This window comes from Mixophyes fleayi, chromosome 5 (assembly GCF_038048845.1).
Source record: "Mixophyes fleayi isolate aMixFle1 chromosome 5, aMixFle1.hap1, whole genome shotgun sequence".
Classification (NCBI taxonomy): Eukaryota; Metazoa; Chordata; class Amphibia; order Anura; family Limnodynastidae; genus Mixophyes; species Mixophyes fleayi.
The window spans coordinates 48,707,578-48,732,146 of NC_134406.1; the positions used below are offsets into that span (position 1 = coordinate 48,707,578).

Below are 24,569 nucleotides of genomic sequence, written 5' to 3' on the forward strand. Positions count from 1 at the left end.
AATATTACAAAGTTTACACATTCTGCAGTATCAGTCCAGTGGTGCTGTGTCCTGTGCTCTGTCCTGCTGAGTTCCGTAGTGCTGCTGGGTCCTGTGCCGTGTCCTGTTCAGTCCAGTGGTGCTGTGTCCTGTGCTCTGTGCTTCTAAGGGCATAGTTATTTCCCCATTATTCCCAAGTTTTTAAAAAATAAAAAATAATAAAAAATTTAAAAAAAAAAAAATATATAATAATTATAACCAAATTTGCAAAACCAATCCAGCATTATAAGTCCATTGGTACTGCAATATTACCAAGTTCACACATTCTGCAGTATCTTGTGCTACATATAATGGAGAGCAAAAATTTGGAGGATAAAGTAGGGAAAGATCAAGACCCACTTCCTCCTAATGCTGAAGCTGCTGCCACTAGTCATGACATAGACGATGAAATGCCATCAACGTCGTCTGGCAAGCACGATGCCCAATCTCCTAGTACAGGGCATGTAAAATCCAAAAAGCCCAAGTTCTCAAAAAACAGCAAAAAAAGAAACTTAAAATCATCTGAGGAGAAACGTAAAGTTGGCAATATGCCAATTACGACAAGTAGTGGCAAGGAACGGCTTAGGCCCTGTCCCGTGTTCATGACTAGTGGTCCAACTTCACCCAAGGATCAAAGCCCTCCTCCCCCCCCCTACAAAAAATTTAAGAGAGTTATGCTGTCAGCAACAACAACAAAACAGCAAAGAACTCTGCCTTCTAAACAGATGACATCACAAATCCCCAAGGCGAGTCCAAGGGTGTTGTTGGTTGTGAACCCTGACCTTCCCATCACTGTACGGGAAGAGGTGACTCCATCCAGCATTTGCAGCACGCCCTCTGCATATGCTGGAAGGATCACCCACAGTCCAGTTACAGATTTGGCTAATGAAGGTGTGAATGTTGTGCACTGGGAGGAGGATATTGATGTAGCTGGCGCTGAGGAGGATGTTGATGATTATGATGCAGACAGATACCAAATTGCATTTCTCAATTTCTATTTATATTCTAGATTATATAACGGCTGAAAAGTTTTCTGTTTTACTCCTAGTGGAGAGGGGATCTGATGCAGACAGATACCAAACTGCCTTTGTCCATTTCTTTGTATATTTGAATTGCTAGTTCTACAGTCTATGCAGGCTGCTTTATTTATATTCAACTACAAGTGTAGGGCGGGGGGGGGGGGCATAGATAGCCACCAAAGTAACGTGGTCCATTTAATTTCACTTTCTAGCTCCACAGTCTGTGCAGCCTGCTTTTTTTTAATCTTCAAAGTATTTATATTTACAAGCCTTGCAATCTAAATTAACTAGAGGTAGTGACGTGGTAGAACTCCAAAAGGCAGTTTGGAAGCCCCTGTACAAACTGGCTCTATTTTTTAACTGAGTTGTCCCCCCTCCAGTGTGTACTCGGAAAGAGTTTTTAGTGCAGCGGGGAACCTGGTCAGTGAGCGGCGAAGGAGGTTGCTTCCTCACAACGTTGAAAAAATGATGTTTATAAAAATGAATAATCAATTCCTCAATGAAGTACAGCACTGCCCTCCAGACAGTACAGAGGGACTGTGGTTGTGGAGTCCAGCGGGGACGAATTGATAATGTGTGAGGAGGAGGAAGTACACACTGTAGGGGGAGAGGAATCAGAGGTTGAGGATAAGGACGACATCTTTCCTCAGTAGAGCCTGTTTAGTTTGTACAGGGAGAGATGAATTGTTTTATTGGTGTGGGGGCCCAAACAAACCAATCATTTCAGCCACAGTTGTTTGGTAGGCCCTGTCGCTGAAATGATTGGTTTGTTAAAGTGTGCATGTCCTATTTCAACAACATAAGGGTGGGTGGGAGGGCCCAAGGACAATTCCATCTTGCACCTTTTTTTTTGGCATTATGTGACCATTCAACAGTCGTTTGCCATGTTCAAAAAGTAAAAGAAAATGCCAACAAATTCAATAAATTAAATCAAAAGTTAAATGCCCTGTCATTTAAAACAAGAGGTTTTGACGTGCTAGAATTAGTGTAGTGTTAAGATGTTATAAACACTACACTTGGAAATTGGAGGAGGTAATGTGGCCCCGGTATCAAATTGGGTACCGGGGCCACCCCACTATGCAGTCCAGATACTTGTTTGGTGGAATTCCGACACGTGGAGGGTTTTTAAATTATATTGTGGCCTCGGTACCAAATTGTGTACCGGGGCCACCACACTACGCAGTCAAGATACTTGTTTGGTGGAATTCAGACCAGTTGAGGGTTTTATTATTATATTGTGTGGACCACTCTATCTATACCACACTACAACTCTATACCACTCTATTTCCTACTTTAATTCTATTTAATTCTATTTCCTACTTTAATTCTATTACTAATTAATTACCATAAAGAGGAACAAAAAAAACCAATTTTACCAAAAGTATAATATGACTTAGACTTACAAACACTACACTTGAAAGATCGTGCCTTTAAATGAAAAAGTCAGTCTTCATTGCACGACTATGTGCAAGTGCAACAGGGACATTTTTTTGGGTTTACAAAGTCAAACAATAACACTACGACCCTGTCTGTCTGGGGTCTGTCAATGACGAATTGTCTGGAGCATGTTTTGAGGAGGTATTGTGGCCCCGGTATCAAATTGGGTACCGGGGCCACCCCACTATGCAGTCCAGATACTTGTTTGGTGGAATTCCGACCCGTGGAGGGTTTTTTAATTATATTGTGGCCTCGGTACCAAATTGTGTACCGGGGCCACCACACTACGCAGTCAAGATACTTGTTTGGTGGAATTCAGACCAGTTGAGGGTTTTATTATTATATTGTGTGGACCACTCTATCTATACCACACTACAACTCTATACCACTCTATTTCCTACTTTAATTCTATTTAATTCTATTTCCTACTTTAATTCTATTACTAATTAATTAACATAAAGAGGAACAAAAAAAACCAATTTTACCAAAAGTATAATATGACTTAGACTTACAAACACTACACTTGAAAGATCGTGCCTTTAAATGAAAAAGTAAGTCTTCATTGCACGACTATGTGCAACAGGGACAGTTTTTTTCTTTACAAAGTCAACTAATAACACTTGGACCCTGTCTGTCTTTAACATACTTAATGGGATCTCAATGACGAATTGTCTGTAGCATGTTTGGAGGAGGTATTGTGGCCCCGGTATCAAGTTGGGTACCGGGGCCACCCCACTACGCAGTCCAGATACTTGTTTGGTGGAATTCTGACACGTGGAGGGTGTATTTATTTTATTGTGGCCCCGGTATCAAGTTGGGTACCGGGGCCACCCCACTACGCAGTCCAGATACTTGTTTGGTGGAATTCTGACACGTGGAGGGTTTTTTAATTATATTGTGGCCTCGGTACCAAATTGTGTACCGGGGCCACCACACTACGCAGTCAAGATAGATAGATGCGTATCATAGATAAAGTACATTCAGTGGTGTGGGGCAAATTGAAAAATATTCAAAATGCACTGACATTATCAAAAACAAGAGGTTGTCACACGCTAAAACTCCAACATGTATATGATGGAGAGGATGGAGGAGCAGCCGTATGTGTAGTGTAATGCAGACCTGTTGAAGGTTTTTTATATATTTTATTGTGGTGCCCAGTGCCCACTCCTCTACGCAGTCCAGGTACATTTATTGGTGCGAATCAAACAAGTTGATGGTTTTCTTATTATATATATTGTGGTGACCCACTCCTCTACGCAGTCCAGGTACATTTATTGGTGCGATTCATAAAAGTTCAGGGTTTTTAAGATATTGTGGTGACCCACTCCTCTACGCAGTCCAGGTACAATTATTGGTGCGAATCATAAAAGTTCTGGGTTTTTAATATATTGTGGTGACCCACTCCTCTACGCAGTCCAGGTACATTTATTGGTGCGATTCATAAAAGTTCAGGGTTTTTAATATATTGTGGTGACCCACTCCTCTACGCAGTCCAGGTACATTTATTGGTGCGAATCAAACAAGTTGATGGTTTTCTTATTATATATATTGTGGTGACCCACTCCTCTACGCAGTCCAGGTACATTTATTGGTGCGATTCATAAAAGTTCAGGGTTTTTAATATATTGTGGTGACCCACTCCTCTACGCAGTCCAGGTACATTTATTGGTGCGAATCAAACAAGTTGATGGTTTTCTTATTATATATATTGTGGTGACCCACTCCTCTACGCAGTCCAGGTACATTTATTGGTGCGATTCATAAAAGTTCTGGGTTTTTAATATATTGTGGTGACCCACTCCTCTACGCAGTCCAGGTACATTTATTGGTGCGATTCATAAAAGTTCAGGGTTTTTAATATATTGTGGTGACCCACTCCTCTACGCAGTCCAGGTACAATTATTGGTGCGAATCATAAAAGTTCAGGGTTTTTAAGATATTGTGGTGACCCACTCCTCTACGCAGTCCAGAAAGATACCTTTTTGCAACGTTTTGGACTAATAACTATATTGTGAGGTGTTCAGAATACACTGTAAATTAGTGGAAATGCTTGTTATTGAATGTTATTGAGGTTAATAATAGCCTAGGAGTGAAAATAAGCCCAAAAACTTGATTTTTAAACTTTTTATGTTTTTTTCAAAAAAAATCCGAATCCAATACCTTAAATCCGAACCGAGACCTTTCGTCAAGTGTTTTGCGAGACAAATCCGAACCTCAAAAATAACGAAAATCCGGATCCAAAACACAAAACACGAGACCTCAAAAGTCGCCGGTGCCCATCCCTAAAAAATAGACAGATTGACAACTCCTAAATTTCAATCCAATAAATAAATATCAGGGAGAGCAGAGAAAGTCCTGGGGGGTATATTTACTAAACTGCGGGTTTGAAAAAGTGGAGATGTTGCCTGTAGCAACTAATCAAATTCTAGATGTCATTTTATAGACTGTACTAAATAAATGGTAACTAGAATCCGATTGGTTGCTATAGGCAACATCTAAAAAATGTGACTTAAGGTACAAACTTAATATGTCTTCATAACTAGTTTATCCAGACAGTTTATCCAGACATATATGATCTGGAAAATAGTGAGTATAAAACGAGTGTACATATAATTCAGACTAATTCAGATTGCTTCTATTACAATTACTATTCTGCCCTTTTGGATACAGACCGGGGATGGAGCAGATTTTGGTTTTATGATGGTGCATAGGAGGCCCCATGACAATATTGCTATTGGTCCCAAACCATTCTAGTTACACCCCTGTGTCACATTGTTTGTTTTTTGGGACAGATATGACTTTTTTTTAATATAGTATAAAACATGAATAAATAAACTCAATTTTTTTGCTAGGTGTTATGTATCCATGATACCCTAAATGACATACACATATTTGGTATCCCTGTACTTGGTGTTTTTTTGTTTTAGTTTTATCTCATTGATACTCATATAAAGTTACAAGTTGATGCAAGATTTTTAGAAGCTTCCATAGTCCGTACATACCTTCAAATTCTCGTGATCACTGCTTGCTGTTAGTATCCACTGTAGAATCACATGTAGCCATGACTCTACATACTTGATAGGGTTGAACTATGTAAGATGATTCTGCTGATGGAATCTGAAAATATTCCACAGATTTTACCTACGCTCGGTCATATGTACTCGTACAACTCGGAACTCTCTGGACCACTCCCCCTCTAGTGTCTGCTCTCGCCTCTATGATGGCCTGCCACACCCCCTCTGGTGGGCCTCTAGCATTGCAGTCCCCCGGTGGCCCCTTCGTACCCCAGTCAGACACTGCATGTAGGCCCTTTTACACTGGTGTGGTGGTGTATGTGCTTCTCACATATGCACCCACCTCTTTCTATGGTTTCTCTTAGGCTAACTCAGCTCTCTTTTCTGCTCTCACAGACTCTATGGGGTTTAAAGTGTAAATGGGTCCCTGCACATGCAAGTTAAATAATCAATTCCATCATTGAGATGACACAGGTGTAGTGGTGCAGTACACACTGATGTTGGCATGAGCACCAAACCAACTCTTGATGAAGATTGAACTTCTTTATTTACTCCTCCAGCATTTAACTTAATTGCATGTAATAAAGTATGTCAACAATGGTTCACATTATTTGCTGGAGGAGTAATATTTGCTGGAGGAGTAAATAAAGGAATGTGTTTTTATCGAGCAATTGTGTGGCGTCCATTGTTCTACATTTGAGTTTTGTAATGTACAAGTACACCTGTGTCATCTCATACTGAACGGGTTTGAGAATTGGCTTGTACAGGAGTTCTTTTACATTTTAAACCCCACAGAGCCTTAGAGATGAGAAAATAGAACTGATACAGTCCAATAAAAATTAAATCAAGATGTAGGTGCATGTGTGAGAAGCACCTTCACCTCCATACCACTGTAAAACCTGTTCTCACTCAGGTGGGTAACACAATCCACAGGTACACCTGTAGCTTTACTCTAGCAGTCTGTCTCTGCACTCTCTCTGGAAGTCAAACTGATGGTGTCGGACTTGGCGTACTATTGGAACTAGCATACCTGCTAGAACTTCCGGTAACTTCTCAGCTCCTTTAGCTCTAAAAGGGTTGCTAGCCTCTTGGATGCAGCTCACTTCACCTACAATCACAGGGTAAGTCAGCACTATCTCTCCACTTGATATCCAGCAAGAGCAAGGCTATGTCATATAGCTTGAACTTTAATGTGACACTCATCTCAAATATCACTACTCAAGGTGAGTGGAACAGTTAACTTGAGGGGAACTTGAACTTGTGATAACTCTCAATGGGGTATATTTACTAAACTGCGGGTTTGAAAAAGTGGAGATGTTGCCTATAGCAACCAATCAGATTCTAGCTGTCATTTTGTAGGATGTACTAAATAAATGATAACTAGAATCTGATTGGTTGCTATAGGCAACATCTCCACTTTTTCAAGCCCGACGTTTAGTAAATATACCCCCATGACTCTTCCTTAGGTCGTCAGACCAGGTATTTAAATCCTATAATCTCAGCAAAGATCGTCTGATGTTCCCAGGGTGGGACTCTCAATTAAGCCAACAACAGGGCCTTTGCTAAATAGTGATTAAAAGAATTATTGAACTGCATGATGCAAAGATATTGGGCCTGATTCATTGAAACTCATTGATTCACTACATTAAAAAAAGAGTCAGTATTTAATTTATGTGCAAAACAGAAAACTAGTTTGCACCCCTTGCATTGTAACATGGTTTTGTCCAGAAGACTGAAATAAGATACCTCTTCATTTAAGATCCTTAATGAATCAGGCCCATTGTTATTATATTGTTATTATATACAGTAACCATTTAACGTGTTCCACTGTTATATTCAGTAGATGTTTATATAAGCACCAAGCGACTGGCAGATTATTCCGGTTGCACAGTGCTACAGATATAACACTTAAGGAATTTTCACAATAAAGTAGAACATTTCAGATGAAGGGATAAGGCCGTTGTTATAGACTGAATGCAGGTTAGGATGTCTCTCACACCCTGCTTATAAATTCACCAGCCAGGGCCTTCTTATTTTCTTTTTAACGGGCAAGAAATTGCTTTGCCAAATGCAAAAGAATAATTTCAAGGATTATTAACGTCTCAATGTTATTCATTATTAATGTGCACTGTGTGTGCTTTTGTGCTTAAGGTAACAAAACAATTTACATTTAAGTATCACTTCCGCATCAGCGTCCTAAGAGGTAGATTTATTAAAATATCTAATTACTAATATTTGTGAAAAGTTTTAAAGTGTATTATATGTGCAGTCTTGCATTATTAATTTGGTGTAAATAGTAAGACAATGCTACACATATGATAAAAAATCATATGTTGTTTAACATGAGTTTAATATGCTTGCCCAGTCAGTGTGTCTGTCCATATGTACTTTATAAACCGACTACACCCATTGGTATATTGTCACATTGTTCAAAATGTTGGGATAAACAGTGGGACAAAATTAGTCACACCTCAGATCCATAATGGTCAAGCTGTAATTTGAAGTGTTTGTGTCTCCATTTTTATATACCTCAGGAAATAGGGACTGTCCTGCGAGAATCTGGCTGTTTGGAGGTATGACCAGGTGCTCTGTGACTCAATATATTGTATTTTTAATGAAGTCAAAGCAGTGTACACAAGTGTCCTATAACCAATAGTAATCAGTGAGAGGTTTATTTTTGTTGTCTCATCTGTGTTAAAAAAAATAGCCGTCATGGGGTTGTTTGCTATGGGTTACAACACATTTAGTAGGCACGTTGCAACTGGTTAATACGTCTCTTTACGTGAGAATAACCTTTGTTAATAATAATGCACCCAGATCAGCCTAGGTCACTAGGAATGACGTCAGCAGCAGTGATGTCAATCATATACAATAGGGGTTCAATTAAATATTGGTGGTGCAGCGCAAGAGGGCGACAAGTGCCATTGTTACATCACAAAAATGTATTTGTAGACTGTGAATCTATTTTCCTAAGACAAAGTTGCAAAATGCGTGGATGATAGCAGATTAGGGTTGTTTCTTGCTGCTGCTGTATAGGTGCAATCATGTACCAGATACCAGCGTGAACGGGGCCTGATTATGGGTTCCGGCGCCAATACACCAGCAGCACCCCCACCCCCCAATATTTACATTTGGATTCAGCAACAAATAATATATCATATTGCATATGCACAACAACCAATTAAAGCACATAGTTCAGCTTATCATATAGGGCATATATCTGAAACGTATTAATGAATATTCAGGCATATAGGAATAGGAATATTCAGAACTATTATGCAGAATTCTAATCCTCTTATTCTTACCTGTTCTTTCAGCTATGACTTCCTGGTGTTCTCTTTTGCTCGTTTGTGCAGCAAAAAATTGGGGGATGGGGGAGTTAAATTCCATATTTGCTGCGCCTCTCCCCAGAATCCAGAGCTCCAGGCTGCAGCCTGATCTGTCTGTTGGTTGATCAGGCCCTGATCCTGCAAGATGTTGTTTTGCTATAAAATAATCAGTTATGGTTAAAAATTGTGACATTTCAAGGTGTTTATTATTTGTATGGTGCTTCAGGACATTTTAGATATGGAAATTTACCTTGTGTGGCAGAAATCCGATTTTTTTTTTTTCCAATCAATTTCAACTAAATCCCTTGCTCCACCAAGGCGGTAAATAATTCATAAGTCATATAAATTAACTTTTCAAAAAAGAAACGTTAAATATTTGTCCTGGGCACTTCAGCAGTCCTGGGGGTACATGTATTAACCACTGATTCTAGCAAATCACCGATATTCGGTGACTCTGCTGGTTAAATTTAAAACGGCAATTTATTTAAAGACAAGTTTTGCCTATAAACACATTGCCGAATATCGGGGATTTGCTAGAGTTGGAGGTTGATATATTTACCCCCTGATGTCTTTTTAATATAAGGAGATATTTGAGACATAAATGAGTAACAATCAGTATATCACGATAAAAATGGTGGCAGCTGATCCTAATGGCATATTAGTCTTTGGTTTGTGTGAAGTTTTCACTTGTGCATAACATGCCGTTATCAAAATGTCAGTGATTCCCTATATATTCTATATATATTGTATCCACAAATGGCCCATGAACTTGCTCAATGGACCTGTGCACCTGTGTACGCTCAGCGCTGTAAAACTATGTACCAGTGCTCATTCACCACCCAACAGGGGTCATACCTTTGTATGACATGAGTGGAATAGCTCTTTTAATGCCCCCACCCTGCACTTTGTTTAGGAAAGTAATGTGGGAACAAAAGGTTCTTTTTTACTTCAATGTGAGTTAAAAAAGGGAGGAAGTGAATGGGGTGAAGGTAAAAGTGTACCCTGTTTTGGGCGTGAAATTAAATAGCTCCCATAATCTGCTTAAATGAAATAGATGAAGACAAAAAAACACACACAAAACATAACAAACTAAGGCAAGGACACATTAAAATAAGTTGATACTATTTTTTTGTTACATTCATTATTCAATAGCTCCTTCATACAGCAGTTTAATGGAAAAGGCCCACAGGAATTATGTATGATATGCTTACTTAACTTTTGTTCTCCATTCCAGACATTGCTGATACTGCTGGCTAGTTTGTTCTGCTTCTTCGATGTTGTGCACTTTCTTATTACATCATTTGTTCTGCTTGATTAGTTTGTGAGAGCCTTTGTAAGACAAAATTTTCCCCCTACTTTCTAAAGAGAGGTTCAACTATTTGTCATGTATTATACCTCAAGTTTGACATTTTTTTAGTACAATGCAATATCAGTCCTCAAACAACCTCTCCTCTGCTATGCCTGTCTCCATCATCTGTTCTCTACAGCACAGGTGTATGCACCACCTGAGGTCATACAGTAGTCATAAAACTAATATTAGCACCAATGTTGAGTTAAACAGTGAAGCTCCAGCTCAGGCTGAGAATACAGATAGTTTATTGGGGGGTTTTCCATGTTGCTGCACCTTTCTCAATTTATTTGGTAGTCCCTCGTGGGTTTAAGTAGACTATAGTTATCTATCTCTGTTATTGATGATCACTGGATTGTTGGATATTCCAATTGTTATCACTTAAAGAAAACACTGTGACTATTCCTGAATGGAGCAAATATAACAGATACAGTATTCAATGCCCCTAATTCCACTATTGTTGGGAGTGGTAAACTACAGTTGTCCTGCCTTACTTAGTCCTAATTTCATCCTCTTTGGATGAAGTTGTATATAGTTCACAAACCCATCTCCATTGACTTTGTAAGAGCCTTGTTATGGGTTAAACACAGTGCCAGTTCAGAGAGTAATGAGTGCTGTCCACAGACAAGCCAGGGGAAGAACCACTGCTGCCTTGCCTGTCCTGAGGGATGGTACAATATCCGCTCTGGCTTTTTACCAATGCGAGCACTGGCTTTGGCCATACATGTGCAAAGAAAGGGAGTCATCCAGCACTCATACTGACCTAGGTGGTGGTGATCTTGTCAAAGGTAAAGAACATTATGGATTATTCTTGAGAAAATCATCTATGAGGGCTTTCTGCCAAAGGTGGATACAGTTGTTTTCATTGTAATCAGGGTTCTATGGTTTATTGAGCTCCTATCCCTGGCTATATATGTTCAGAAAGATGGTCTCCAGGGTATCCATCACAATAAGTGGCCTAGTTGTACTTGCTACAGGTTGGCCTTATCATCAAGTTGCATTTTTGATGCAAGAAAAATATGAGAAAAGTAATTTTACCTTTCACTGATTTTTTTTAAAACAATTAACAAAGTATAGCTGTATACCTTGTAGATAATGGCATATTTAGAGTGTGGAATACGGTTGTTACATAAATTCTATAAATTTTCAACTCTGCAGTGGGCCTTCATTGTTGGAGAGGTCCACTCCAGTGCTGACTTGACCCTTACTTGGCTTGTTAGCATCTGTACAACCATCACTAGATTGGTGGATCCTGTGACTCTAGCATAACCCTGAAGTGAGGTAACTGCTGACTGAGATTGGGATCAAGAGGCGGTCAATATATGTATAAACCAATATGGCTAGATGTACACACCACAAAGACTAAAGCTTACCTTAAGCGGAACATATGTAAAAACATTTAAAGCACACTAATATATAAAAATAAAATTGCATCAAATACATTTAATTATGCTTTACTCTTATGCTGGCCACACACTATGCAGTCTATTAGCTTAGCCCAACTTGCAAAATGACCAGTTCTGATTCCAGTTCAGCCACACACATGGAAGCCCCCATTGGACAGAGTGGCTATTCCGAGGGCAAGCTGGAAAAATATGCTTCCCATTTTATGGTCAGCCAATGACTTCAAACAGATGCCATTGTGTTGAATTGTTTTGGATGTACATACTAAGTGGCCAGTTTGGTAGCCAATTAGCCAGCTGACTTATGTAGCCAGCAAGGCTGAAGGTTTTTGTGTCTCAGAAATTCCAATATATTTCATTTTAAAATATGCTGAGCCATGTTGTCAGGTTTTATTTGCATATCAAATGTAATTAGCTAAATCTAGAGTACAAAGCAATAAATGTGTAAACACTACAGAAATCATTCATTATATTTTTTAATTCAAATGATTGAGAGTAGGACCTGTTGCATACAAAGACTTTATTTTTAATTTTACAAATCATTATATTTGTACATAAAACCTTTTACATTTTTGGCGCCATTGCTTCTTTATAAGTAATTTAAAACGTGTTAAAATGATAAAGCGATATTTTGAAATTTCATTATGGAGTCTTTTAAGCAGGGCCGGTGCTAGGGTCCACGGCGCCCTAGGCATTTTTAAAAAAGCGGCCCTCCTCCCTCCTCTCATTACCTTGTCTCACCACCGCCGCCTCTCTGCTCCGTCTCCTCCCCTCCACTCACTGACACTAGTAAGTGGAGGGGAGGAGACGGAGCAGAGAGGCGGCGGTGGTGACAAAATAGCCTCTTCCCCCCTCCTCGTGCATCTGAATGCTGTGCGGCGCCCGTGACAGGTATGGTCAGCGGTCGCCGCACAGTTTTAAAGTCTTTTAGAATTCTGTGGCACCCTCCAGGCGCCCTCCAGAGCCCGGCGCCCTAGGCAAGTGCCTAACCTTGCCTAATGGGAGCGCCGGACCTGCTTTTATGATCAGTAAAGGGTTGAGCATATCCATGGTTTCTTGAATGCTTCTTTATGAATCGGACATTAGAGAAAAGTCAACAGATGAAAGGTCAATTTCAGGATCCTATAAGAAAGCCTGGCAAATTACAGCAACATATTTAGTCTGTAACTATAATGCCCCTGCATGTATCATTACAACTATTATTAATCAACCTTGTTACCATTGAGCTACAGGTATTTTTCTGTTGCTATGAAGTATAACTTATGACCTAACAATATCTGTTCAGTATATAAAACACACACATTACTTAATTACATATGTTCACTGGCATTCTTTATAAGTAAAATGAGCTGGTATGCATCTAAGTATACAATTATAGACCACTCTGCTACAAGATATGGGCATGTAGTTGCATGTAACCGCCCCCAAACCCCCAGAAGAAAAAAAACAGGTTCAATTGATGTATTTGGATGTTGATGTTTTGGCCAAAATCAATTTGTGGTTAACCACATGTCCTAGTAGCTGCATGAAAGTAAGACATATGACATAAAAAATAGTCTCTTACCAGGATTTTCAGGCTGTTTAACTATTTTAGTGGCTTTTCTCTGGGTCCTGAGGGTTTACAAGTTACAAGTAATGGAATGTGAATCCTCTACAGCTAATTATCTTCCTGAGCACCGAGGAGAACTTTCCCTCTGCAACAATAAATAGACTGTGCTCCTGCTTTGTAGCAGAGTACAGTGGAAAATTTAATATAGATGTTAATTATAGTTTCCACATGAAATGATGGAAAATACTCCCCTTAAACATATGACATTTCTAATTAATCAGATAAGAAGTATAACTGTCCCTTTATATATCTACCTAATTCACAGTTGTACTTCAGCCAGGACCAATATAAATGGAATCTTTGTAGTTTTTTATCAGTTGTTGCTGGAGTTTCTTGCATGTAACGGTTTCAGGCCATGTTGGTTTAAATCATTCTAACTGTGCAACAAAATTGCCACATGTGTGACCAGCTTTAACTCGACTGTTTTGTGCCACCTGCTAACCCGGCTAAGTGCTCTGATTGGATGTGCACAGCGTCCAATCAGAACACTGATGAGAGAGCAGTGTTTGTAGCTTTCAGTGAGTGAACAATGTTGCTTACACAGCATTGGGAAACTTGAATACAGTATGGACTGGAACAATAAAACGTCTAGTTGGTAAACTGCCCTTAACATGCTACCACCCTAGGTCTGTGCTTATAGCCTCTGGCCGATCAGGTGTTTTTTTTATATATAATACTGTAAGGCTGGGTACACACTACAGAAAATTTCTCTCGATGTGATATAGTTAACCATTTGATTCCTTTGTACACACTAAACACGTTTTACAAGATTTACTTTCAGATCTGTGCTCTTCATCTGTCATAACCATCAGCTGAAAAGATTGTGAGTCTGAACACTCCATAGAGATCTATGGACACTGCCAGCTCTGAGTGCATACACGCTGCAGAATTTGCCCAACATCTTTCCATCGTTGAATGAGATTTTTAGTCCGGTTTAAAAAGCAAATGAAATTATATGACGTGTTTTGGAACAATAATTGTTCATCGTTTTAACGTACACACTAATGCGATAACAGGTAGAACAGTTGTTTACTGTGTAATTGGCTCGGTAATCAGTTGAAAACCCTGTAGTTTGTACCCAGCCTCATTCCAATGCTTGGTAATTGTGATAACCTTGGCTCTTAGTGCTATTGTGAGGTGATAAGAACACTTAATGTGATAAAGATATGACCGGAAATATCAGATGTTCATCTCATGTAGTCTAACTGATGGTAATATTGTCCTCTTTTGTTCTACAGCCTCAGGCCTCTCATCTTCCCCATCCACTCCCACACAAGTGACCAAGCAGCCCAACTTCCCCCTGGAATCCTACAAGCATGAGCCAGAAAGGCTAGAGGCCAGACTTCGCTCATTTTCCTCTCCACCAGACACAGGCCAGAGGTTCTCACTACCACACCTACCAGTAACTATGACAAAGTCCTCGTTAGTATCGTCAACGCTCAGCACTACCTCAAAAACAGTAAGTAATCTCTGACATTTATCTTCAGAGCTCTGAAAAATAATGGCCGCTCCCTGAAATTGCTATAAATTTACTTCTGCATGTCACCTACCACATGTTTGTCTTGAGCAAGTGCAAGCACAAAAAGGGTTATAATGGTCCTTATAACAGATACTTAGGGGTCTGTGTATTAATACAAATTGGGAGGAAAGAGCAGCGTATTCCCACTTTTTCCTCCATATCTGCCTATGGACAGCTGAAGGAGTCAGCGTGGGACAATGGAGCACACATGCTTATGAGATTAATAATTACCATGCAGCATATTGCACTGACCTCTCCCCTTCTCCCTTTCCCAAAATCAATTGTCACCAATTATGTGGTGAAAAGCTCTGTCACATTTTGGGGCAGAGCTGCGTTACATGGAATAACTATATATTACATATGGCTTTGCTCAATAAAAGAGCACTGGGTCTCCCAGAGTAAGGAAAAAAATCTGCAAATATGCATACTTCACACTAAACAAGTCATACACTGTGCGCTTAAGTCTACATTTCCCATAATCTCCAGCAGGCTAGCTCATCCATGCTCAAAAAGGCCCTATCACCTCTGTGACAGTTCCCCTTTTGTTATATACATGTTATGAATAGCCTGTAGCAATGACATCATGATACATGAGTTGACTGTGCATTTTAACTAGTGATCCAATGTGCTAGTGACATAGATGTGAGGCTGTAAGGGAAATGTGCAATTGCAGAACATATTCTACATCACTAGGTGGCGCTATGCGGAATTCTCAGTATATCTAAGGTTATTCTATGAGAACATTTTATAAAATGTAACTAAAACTAGAATAACAATGAAAGTGTGATGCTTTAACTGGGCATTCCATAGCTGAAGGAACTACATAGCCCTATGCTTAGGGTGAATACTACCCAATTGTCCTTATTTCAAAGAGAAATCTTTCATTTTTATTCAAATTCCTGGTCCCACTATACTTTGCTGATATATGTCTTTTAGGCTCATTAATCGTCTTTTGATACACTGCTTCACTAACTTCCACTAACATCTGTGTCTGGCTCCCAAACGCAGTGCATACTAGATATTTGCCCATTGTAGACATTTCCCTTAAAATGACTTGGCTTTCTTTTTATAGGGTGGGCCTCAGTTAGGGTTGAATGTACGTCCATATTTGGGGTGTAAATGTATGTATTTTCGTACTGTCTGCCAAAATATATCATTATCTAAATATGTGCATACCTTAGTCTTGCAGTCCCTTAAGTTGAGTACAGATACACTTCTTAGGAGGCGTAGCTTTTGTGGGTATTGGAGGCCTGGAGTAAAGATTTGTAATGCTGATGACACATATCACTATCTAGCTGCTTCTGATTGGCTGCTTACTTATGGTCCGCCCCAGTACTACATTCATTAGCGTTGCGGCTGTATTATATCAAGTTCATGGCCGTCATATATAAATATATATATCCCCAACTTTAGAGTGGTCTATGGTTATTTATCATATTAGTTGTGACAGTTTCTATGAACCTCCATGTAGGTTATAATAAACCTGGTTTATTGTTAGTGTCACGCGAACTATTATTCCTGTGCTGCATGCCTATCCAGTACCTTGTCTCCTGGTGCCTAATAGGAGTCTGATAAAGCAAAAGGGGCCTTCCTGAGTTTACCAGGAGCATCTGGGTACCATGATAGTCCTCTCCCTTGGTATTGTGACAACTATCTAATACAAGGCTGGCAGAATTGGTCAGGGAATTGGTCAAGAGTCAGGGTCACAAATATTTGTCAAGAACGAGTCAGGTACGTTTTGCAAGGTTAGACACAATAATAATTGACACAACAAATGCTGGAGAATAGGCTGAGTAGATTTATGTAGAAAGCACTTGACATCACGATACTGGCTATTTGGGGTAGTACATTACTGCTCGTAGTCTTCAAACTTCTGGAGTAAATCTCTGGGTCTCTGAGTTGTCCGGGCTAGTTCCAGGCGTATACAGCTCAGGAGGTAGTCACCCCTAATAATCAGCTGCCTGAGTTCTGAGCCTTTCCAGTCCCAGTTTTAGTACAATAATCTTCTGAGATTCTGGATCCTTGGAGGTACTGAGTCTCTGGCTGTGGGTTCAATCCCTCTGTTCCGTCATCCAGGTTCCAGTCCACCAGGTCCAGATACCAGTCCCTTAGTCCAGTCCAGCATTCCTCCTCCTCTTATTATCTAGTAAACATGAATAGAGCACATCCTTCCTCCAAGAGTAAGACCTTCTTCAGGCCTCCTAGTTTCCACCTCATCCCAAGGGTCCCTAGTTGGATCCCAGAAACCCTATTGCCGTGACACCTGGTTGCCACAGAAGCTGGTTTGCAGCCCTACTTATTTGCCCTTACAGATGTGGAGAGCACACAGGCTGGGCCCACAGTAATATTAAAAAAATTCTCCCAAATATGCACAGATCTTTACAATAAAGAAATACACATTAACGTAGCCTAGCTAGAAGTGACGAATATCCTTTACATCCCCCTAAGAGGCTCTCTGCTTTGCAAAAAGCTTATTGATGGAGAAATCATCCAGAAACAATCCACAGGGCCCCATCTTACCTCCACAGTGATGCTCCATCACAGATGATAAAACCAATCAACTAGTCTCACTATCACATCCGTGAATAATCAAATTCAAGCCCATTTTGTCTCAGTTACTGACCTCAAGGTAGAAATACTGATTTATTGCAACAGAGACATTACAGCTTTGCTTCATGCAGCTGGTAAATTCCATATCGCGCTGTTGAGTGGGGAAAATCGAATCAAGATTCAATGACAACCTGATTTGGAGAGAGTGCTGCAAGGAATACACAGTCCTTAAACACAACCTTCCAGCATGGACTTGGCACTGATTCCGCCTTGAGAAAGTCGGAAGTAACTAAACTTCTGTGTTAATTGTTTACATAATTTTGGTTATGATATTTATCCTCCCCACATCTTCCCTGCTTTGTTCCTCTCCCTGCTCCTTTCTGTGCCCCTTCATTCTCACCTGGCAACACCATATTTCCCCCATGCACTAGTGTATAGCGATGCCTCCCTCAAAACCTTCTAAGTTTGATAAATCATGACAAGGTGTATAATGTTTTGGAATGTCAATGAGATAAATTCTCCCTGTAAATGGACACGCATTCTACAACATCTGAAATAATTTGTTCAGAGCCCAGTCAAAGACAAAAGTCCAATTGGTATATTTATCAAGCTGCGGGTTTGAAAAACTGGAGATGTTGCCTATAGCAACCAATCGTATTCTAGCTGTCATTTTATAGAATGTACTAAATAAATGATAACTAGAATCTGATTGGTTGCTATAGGCAACATCTCCACTTTTTCTAACCCACAGCTTGATAAATTTACCTCCAAGACTCTTGTCAGTACCACTAAGAGCCAAGGTTTTCACAATTTCCAAGTATTTAAATTAGACTATATTTGAATAAGCTTCTGGCTGCTTCACAATCCTGGAAAGCAGGTAAAGACATTTACCATTACAGTACCATCCTAGTGTGACCTCTCTTACTCCAGTTATGCATTCAAGTTTCCTGGCACCTGAGCACATTGGTTAAAACGAATTACACCTAGTTCATCAATAGCATAGACCCAAAATTTTTCTGCAGGAATGTGCATAGGGTCATTGGCAGGGCCGGTGCTAGGGTTCGCGGCGCCCTAGGCAAAATTTTGCCGCCGCCACGCCCCCCGTGCCCGCACCCCCGCCCCCGAACACACTAAATAAAAAAAGAATTAGATTTTTGCTTACCTTTTCTTCCTCTAGCTGCTTCTCGCGATGCATGCTGAGAGGGGAGGGGAGGGGGACGTCGGGACAGACAGTGTGATACTTCAGAGGCGCCGCTGGACAGACTATCACATGATCACTGACGTCAGTCAGTGACCATGTGTGAGATGCGCCGCAGACATTGAAAAACAGCGGCGGCACCCCGCCGCCGCTGCACTATGTTCCCGAGCCGCTGAACCGCTGACTAGATTAGAAAATCTAGTCAGCGGCGCCCTGCAGGTCCCGGCGCCCTAGGCAACTGCCTAAGGTTGCCTAATGGGAGCGCCGGGCCTGGTTATTGGTGTCAAAAGGGTTGTTGGATATTGGAAGCCAAATTAATACAGTTTTTCTGATGCAATCCTTCTCTTGGTTATGTTCTCTGAAATGGAGATCCACCTTATTGCACAAGGTGATCAAATCGACAGTGGATGAGAGATGCCAAAGGAACCAGGGTATATTCAGAGAGATCTTGCCAGAAGGCAGCGACTAAACCTCATTGCTTCTAATTCTGTTTCTGGCGTGCTGAATTGCATTGTCCTATGATCATGGTGTCTTAAGTGAGATGCAAGAAGCAGTGAAATGCAAAGGATATAGAGCTGGATTTGACAAAGACCTTACGAAAGTATGAGGTAAAGGCATAAATTACAACAGAGAGGCTTAGGCAAGAGATAATAAGATTATGAAGGCTACTTTAAGATGTTCAGGCATCAAATTCCAAGGTCGGAGTTCAAAAGAAATTAATCTCTGGTTAAAAAAGCTTCTATTGGCCTGTGAATCACCACTGTAACCAAGAGGTGGGGAATTGTGGAGGTTGGGCACAGATGGTGCAAGAAACGATATAGTGGGTACAGAAACCGAAGAAGCAGTTGAAACAAAAAATGAGCCAATGAGGCCTTTGGAGCATCCATATCTCTACAGATGTATTATTTGGTCCTGTTTGTTTTGCTGTTTTTACTCAGATAGGTCCTGTAGAATCATGTCCGGTAGTGGAACATCAGTGGGATCCATAGGCTAAGCAAGCTGTAATGAATTATTTTGCTTTGAACCCACTATGTTGCAAGCAATTGTGCTGTTAGGTATTGTTGCTGGCTTTACCCAGGATCCCTGCAAGGGAGTGATGGATTTTGCTGCAGGGAACCCAGAGCTAAACTTACTAGGCAGCAGCTGATATTATACAAAGAGACAGAATGTGTGATTAATGTACAGGTAAAGGGAGGGGGGGGGGGGGGCAGAGTTGGTACCAAAACGTATAGCAAGGCAGAGTCAGGGCCACAAGCAAGTGATCAGTCAAGAACAAGTCTGGTCAGTATCGGAAGGTCAAATAAAATAATTTTGAAAGGAACAAATGTGGCCATATAATGGGTCTTATTCAGTGTTAGGAGCAAATCCAGATAGTTGGTGCAACATTGCAGATTGGCAAAACCATGTTGCATTGCAGATAGAATCAATTTAAGATATACAGACAGGTTAAGAGGTGAGAGGGGGGAGCATCCTTGTTCAACTCTAAATAGCAGTGTTGAATAAGCTGCCCAGTATTTGTGTGCTATATGCAAAAACATTCATGCAAAAAATAAATATGCATTTGCACCCCTGCACTGCAACATGGTTTGTCCAGGTGCAAATTTGAACCCTTTAGCTGGATTTGCCCTAGCGATAAATCAGACCAATCTGTGCGTATTTGAACACTCACATCCTTAAAAAATGATGCTAACAGCTGGGCCTGCTTGTGAAATAGGACAAATAGGGACACGTCGCCTGAGATGGGGGAATCAGTTTCTTGTAGATCTTCTTTGTTTTATTCAGACTACGGACCAAAGATCCATGATGGCAATAGGGGAAATGAAACATTCAAGAGCATAGAGTGTCCATAAGGTTTAGGAGGGAAGTGTGTGTGTGTGTTTAGTACTTATTATTTTCCAGTAGATGATCGGAACAATCTTCCAGCAGATGTCTGAAAACAACAACAGTAAAGGAATTTAGAGAGGTCTGCTATAAGTATGGATCTATCCTGAGAGTAAGCCATCAATAAGTAAAATGGAAAGATTTTATCCGCTGTCAGTATTATATGTAGGTTGGGAGAGTTATGGCTTAGTGCCGTATTCGGCTATGAACGGCTATAACCTGTATATATGAGATGATACGTAGTAATACAATAAATTATGTACCAAATAGCACAAGTGGACACTTCCAGGTGGTTTCATTGGTGGTTCGGTAACCTGGGTGTCTCTGTGATTTATTCCCCTTGCCTAGTGTCACTCCTTTGGTATGAATGTTATGATGACAATAGCATATTGTAAGATGAATTGTTAGTAGCTGACATTTACAGTATGTTGGAGAAAGTAAAATAAATGTTTTGTTTAAATGATTTCTTTGCCATAAAGCAGTATCCAGCTTACTATGTTACATTCATAGCTATTAAATAAGCTGGGCTCTGGGGGAGAAGATAGTGATGAAAGTTAAGATTGTACCTAAACAGTTTGAAAACCTCTGATTTATGGACTTGCATCAATGCTGAGGTAATGCGTACGAAAAATGTAAACAATTTAATACAAATTATTGAAAGGAAACCTCTGATTTAGAAGATACATAATAGGGTATTACCTGAACTATTGCACTGGGAACTGATTGCTCTGCAGGCTCATAGCAGGATTGGCTCCCAGCTTCACGTAATGTAAGATTGAAGGGGGAAGAGGGGAGGACAGATGAGATATAGGTGGGCTTGGCCAAAATGGGATTTCCACTTAAGCCAATTTAAATGTGGCATAAAGTGAGCAGTCCATGCCAGACAGCCCATATTCACATCAATGAGTTGTTCAAGAGAGGTATGAGCCTGTATTCCTCGTAGCTGGTAGGTAAGATTCACCACCAGGTACGTTTTTTTAAAGTCTTTGATTCTAAAGTAGGTTTTAGCAGTTATTAAATCTCCAATAATGACAATATTGGACATATATGTTCAATAAATAGAAAAAACACACTTTTATATGGGTTATTTGTTTAATCTGGTGTGCTCTATTATGGGGATTTAGGGTCAAATGAAAATATAGATCAAATAAATGCACAAACGCAGGTAATTCTTAGGGATTTACAAATGTTCCCTCACCTCTGTATGCTGAAGGGCGGGCCTTAGTGTTTTGTGGAGACAATTTAATGACACCTTTCTTATTAATTACACAAGCCAACATATCACTTTTTTAGTGCACTATACTCAGTTGGTTGCAAACACTAGAGTAGAACTGCACTCAAAGAGAAGTTTCCCCAATAAATATAGTCCCCCTCGTGGAGCGTTCCAGTGGAGTCCCTCCTTTGGAACACCATCCTGTACCTTACAGTCACCAACACTGAAAAGTAGGACCCTTATCTTGCAATCACTTCATGAGCCATAGTCCTGTGATCCCTGCAGACACTAGAGGGATCGCCAGGTAAGATTCAGAAGTTGTCTACTGTAAGCAGCACCAGATCCAATCAGGTGCCACTTTCAGAGTACACTTCCTGTTGTTCTTACCAGGCGATTCCTCTCCAGTGCCTGCAGGGCTCACAAGGTGGTGGCTCACAATGCTTACAAAAAATGAAAACAATTTAATACAAATTATTAAGGAAACCTCTCATTTAGAAGATACATAAAGTAAGGGAAAAACACCCGAGGGGCTTTTTGAACCCCACTTTGAGTAGAATTCTGTAATAGACTGATGCATCCAATGCCAACTGAGAAACCGCTAATTCAGACAATGACAGAAAGGCCTTTCCATAAACTGTTACTCCAGCAGTGCTGCTACCTTTCCTCACTACACAGCTCTGCATATACCTTCAGTACAAGAGAAAACTAGGACACAGGGAGAATGCAGATCATAGGAGCAATGACAGAGACAGGTATCAGGGGAAGGACCAGTGCACTCGTGATACAGGACACAGGAAGGCTCTCTCATCAAGGTGCAGAACCTCAGCGTCAGTGCTCTTTTGGACATTGTGCTCTGTGTAAATCACCCTGTTTCACTGTGATTTAAGGGCCAAGGTGGCAGCATCCTTGTGGGTGATAAAGTTTATAACTGCCATGAGAGGAGTAGGGCAGATTGGGGACATTCTTTGATAAGTATGGATTAGGCACAAGTGTGCACCTACTTTTGCACTAGCATGAAAAAAATGAGATATGTTTTGCAGGATAAGATAATTTAAGAGATAATGAAGTGGGAAGGTTGTATGGAGGTTCCCTGCTTTGCTGAGGGTGCACAGCCTGTTCTCTCCACAAGAGGACTGTATCTTCTGGCAGTTCTAGGGTGCTGGGATTGGATCTAACCTTTGACTTTTAATGGAATGCATTTTACACCTTCTACTTGCATTAGACGCACTTCAATAAACCTTCAAATAAAAAAAGTGACACATGTAATAATAACAGTCCCAATGTTTCCCTCACTCTTATACTTAATTTCAGACATAATGGGGCTAGTGCAGAGTTTGTCACAAAATGGGAGTAAAAAGAAAGCACAAAACAATAGTTTTTCCGCTAGGATGCAGAGCCGTACTCATCCCCATATGCGTCCGCCTTTGTATCAGCAGCATATGCACCTGGTTTACGCCATCAGCAAGAATTTGCACCACCCAACAGCAGATACAAAAGATAACAGTTGTATATCTGTGTTTTTGCAGGTCTACATAAGTTGTATTTGTGTAAACTCACCCTTACTGTACTCGACCAATGTTAGAGCACCCATTCCCTCCACTCCCCTGTCCCGCCCGCTCAGGAGGTGATCTTAGGTGCCAGAATCACGCAAGTTAGTATTGGTGCATATACATGTCCCCCAATGAGGATAAACTGAGCAGTACATAAGGAGGAAAAACGCAAACATGTAAATGACTGAAAGAAGTGGTACTAAAGTGCTTGATGGTTGGACTTTCAAGTGAGGTTTCACTCTTTCCACTATGTACAATTTCAGGAGTATCTGCATACTCATAGAGCTAGCTAGATTGTGTTTACTGTTTCATGTCCAACGACTGGGATAGGGTGTGCAGCCTGGAATGCGCCACATGGATATGTGCACTTAGCAAATGAAGAAATATTCAGGTTTTACATTCTCAGTTGCCTCAGAATGATTCTATTTTTCTAAGGGATAGATCTAAGTCAAATCTATTTACTCTTTTTAGCAATAATAATGAATGGGTTCAAAATCTGGTCCAATGACCACATTATCTGTGTTTGAGTTTTATCCTCCCCCAAGTTACCCCAGTCCATGAGACCTCCACCGTTGCCTGATAATCAGAACTGTACGTGGTAATAATACAGCTTTCATTGCCAGAAGACTGGACGTTCAAAAAACCCATGAAGGTGAAATCAGTAATTGATTGATTAGGTGTCACAGCCATCCAATCATCATCATCATCATCACTATTTATTTAAATAGCGCTAGCAGATTCCGTAGTGCTTTACAATTGGAAGCAACCAGTAATAAAAGAATACTGGGTATTATATACAGAGAGGTAAGAGAGCCCTGCTCGCAAGCTTACAATCCATGGAACAATGGTTTGGTACACAAGGGTAAGTGCTGCATCATTTTGCATATTTGGCCAGCTAGAACGCAAAGGTTACAAAGTATTTAGTGGGCTGTATGTTCAGTTACAAAACTATGTTGGTCAGAGGACTGTTGTCTTGTGTTAGCTGTGTAGAGGTTGGTAATAGGGTAACCAAGGGAGATTAAGCTGGTGGTTGAGGAATATCATAAGCTTGCCTGAAGAGGTGGGTTTTCAGAGAACGCTTGAAGGTTTGAAGACTAGCGGAAAGTCTTATTGTGCGAGGGAGGTAGCCCGAAAAAAGTCCTGTAACTGGGAATGTAAGAAAGTCATACTAATGCCAAGACTTTGCCATAGATGTATCAGACCACTGCATGCTTACAGTCCTCAATCTGCATTCCTCCAGTGCTTGCAAATGGTGCATCTAGTGATTTGCAAGTCATTGTGGATTCCCAGGGATTGAGGTAACTACACAGTAGTGGATTGATCTCAAACACAGACGTTGTGATCATTATTGATAGCACCAACATATTCCACTCTGCTACACAATCATGGGAAAATACAAACTGAATATTATTTTAACAAATACAGTAAAAACAACAATGAAACAGAAGGTGAGGGTCCTGCTCGCTAGAGCCTACAATCTA

The 24,569-nt window shown here is 40.4% G+C and overlaps 1 protein-coding gene across 5 annotated transcripts in view; it reads left to right on the forward strand.

Moving 5' to 3' along the window:
* PRKAG2 (protein kinase AMP-activated non-catalytic subunit gamma 2) overlaps positions 1-24,569 on the forward strand; it is a 257,853-nt gene that overhangs the window by 177,073 nt on the left and 56,211 nt on the right. For all 5 annotated transcript variants that reach the window (XM_075212151.1, XM_075212152.1, XM_075212153.1 and 2 more), the window contains one exon: positions 14,416-14,636. In XM_075212151.1, the coding sequence (XP_075068252.1) occupies positions 14,416-14,636 (221 nt within the window). The remainder of the gene's footprint in view (positions 1-14,415; positions 14,637-24,569) is intronic.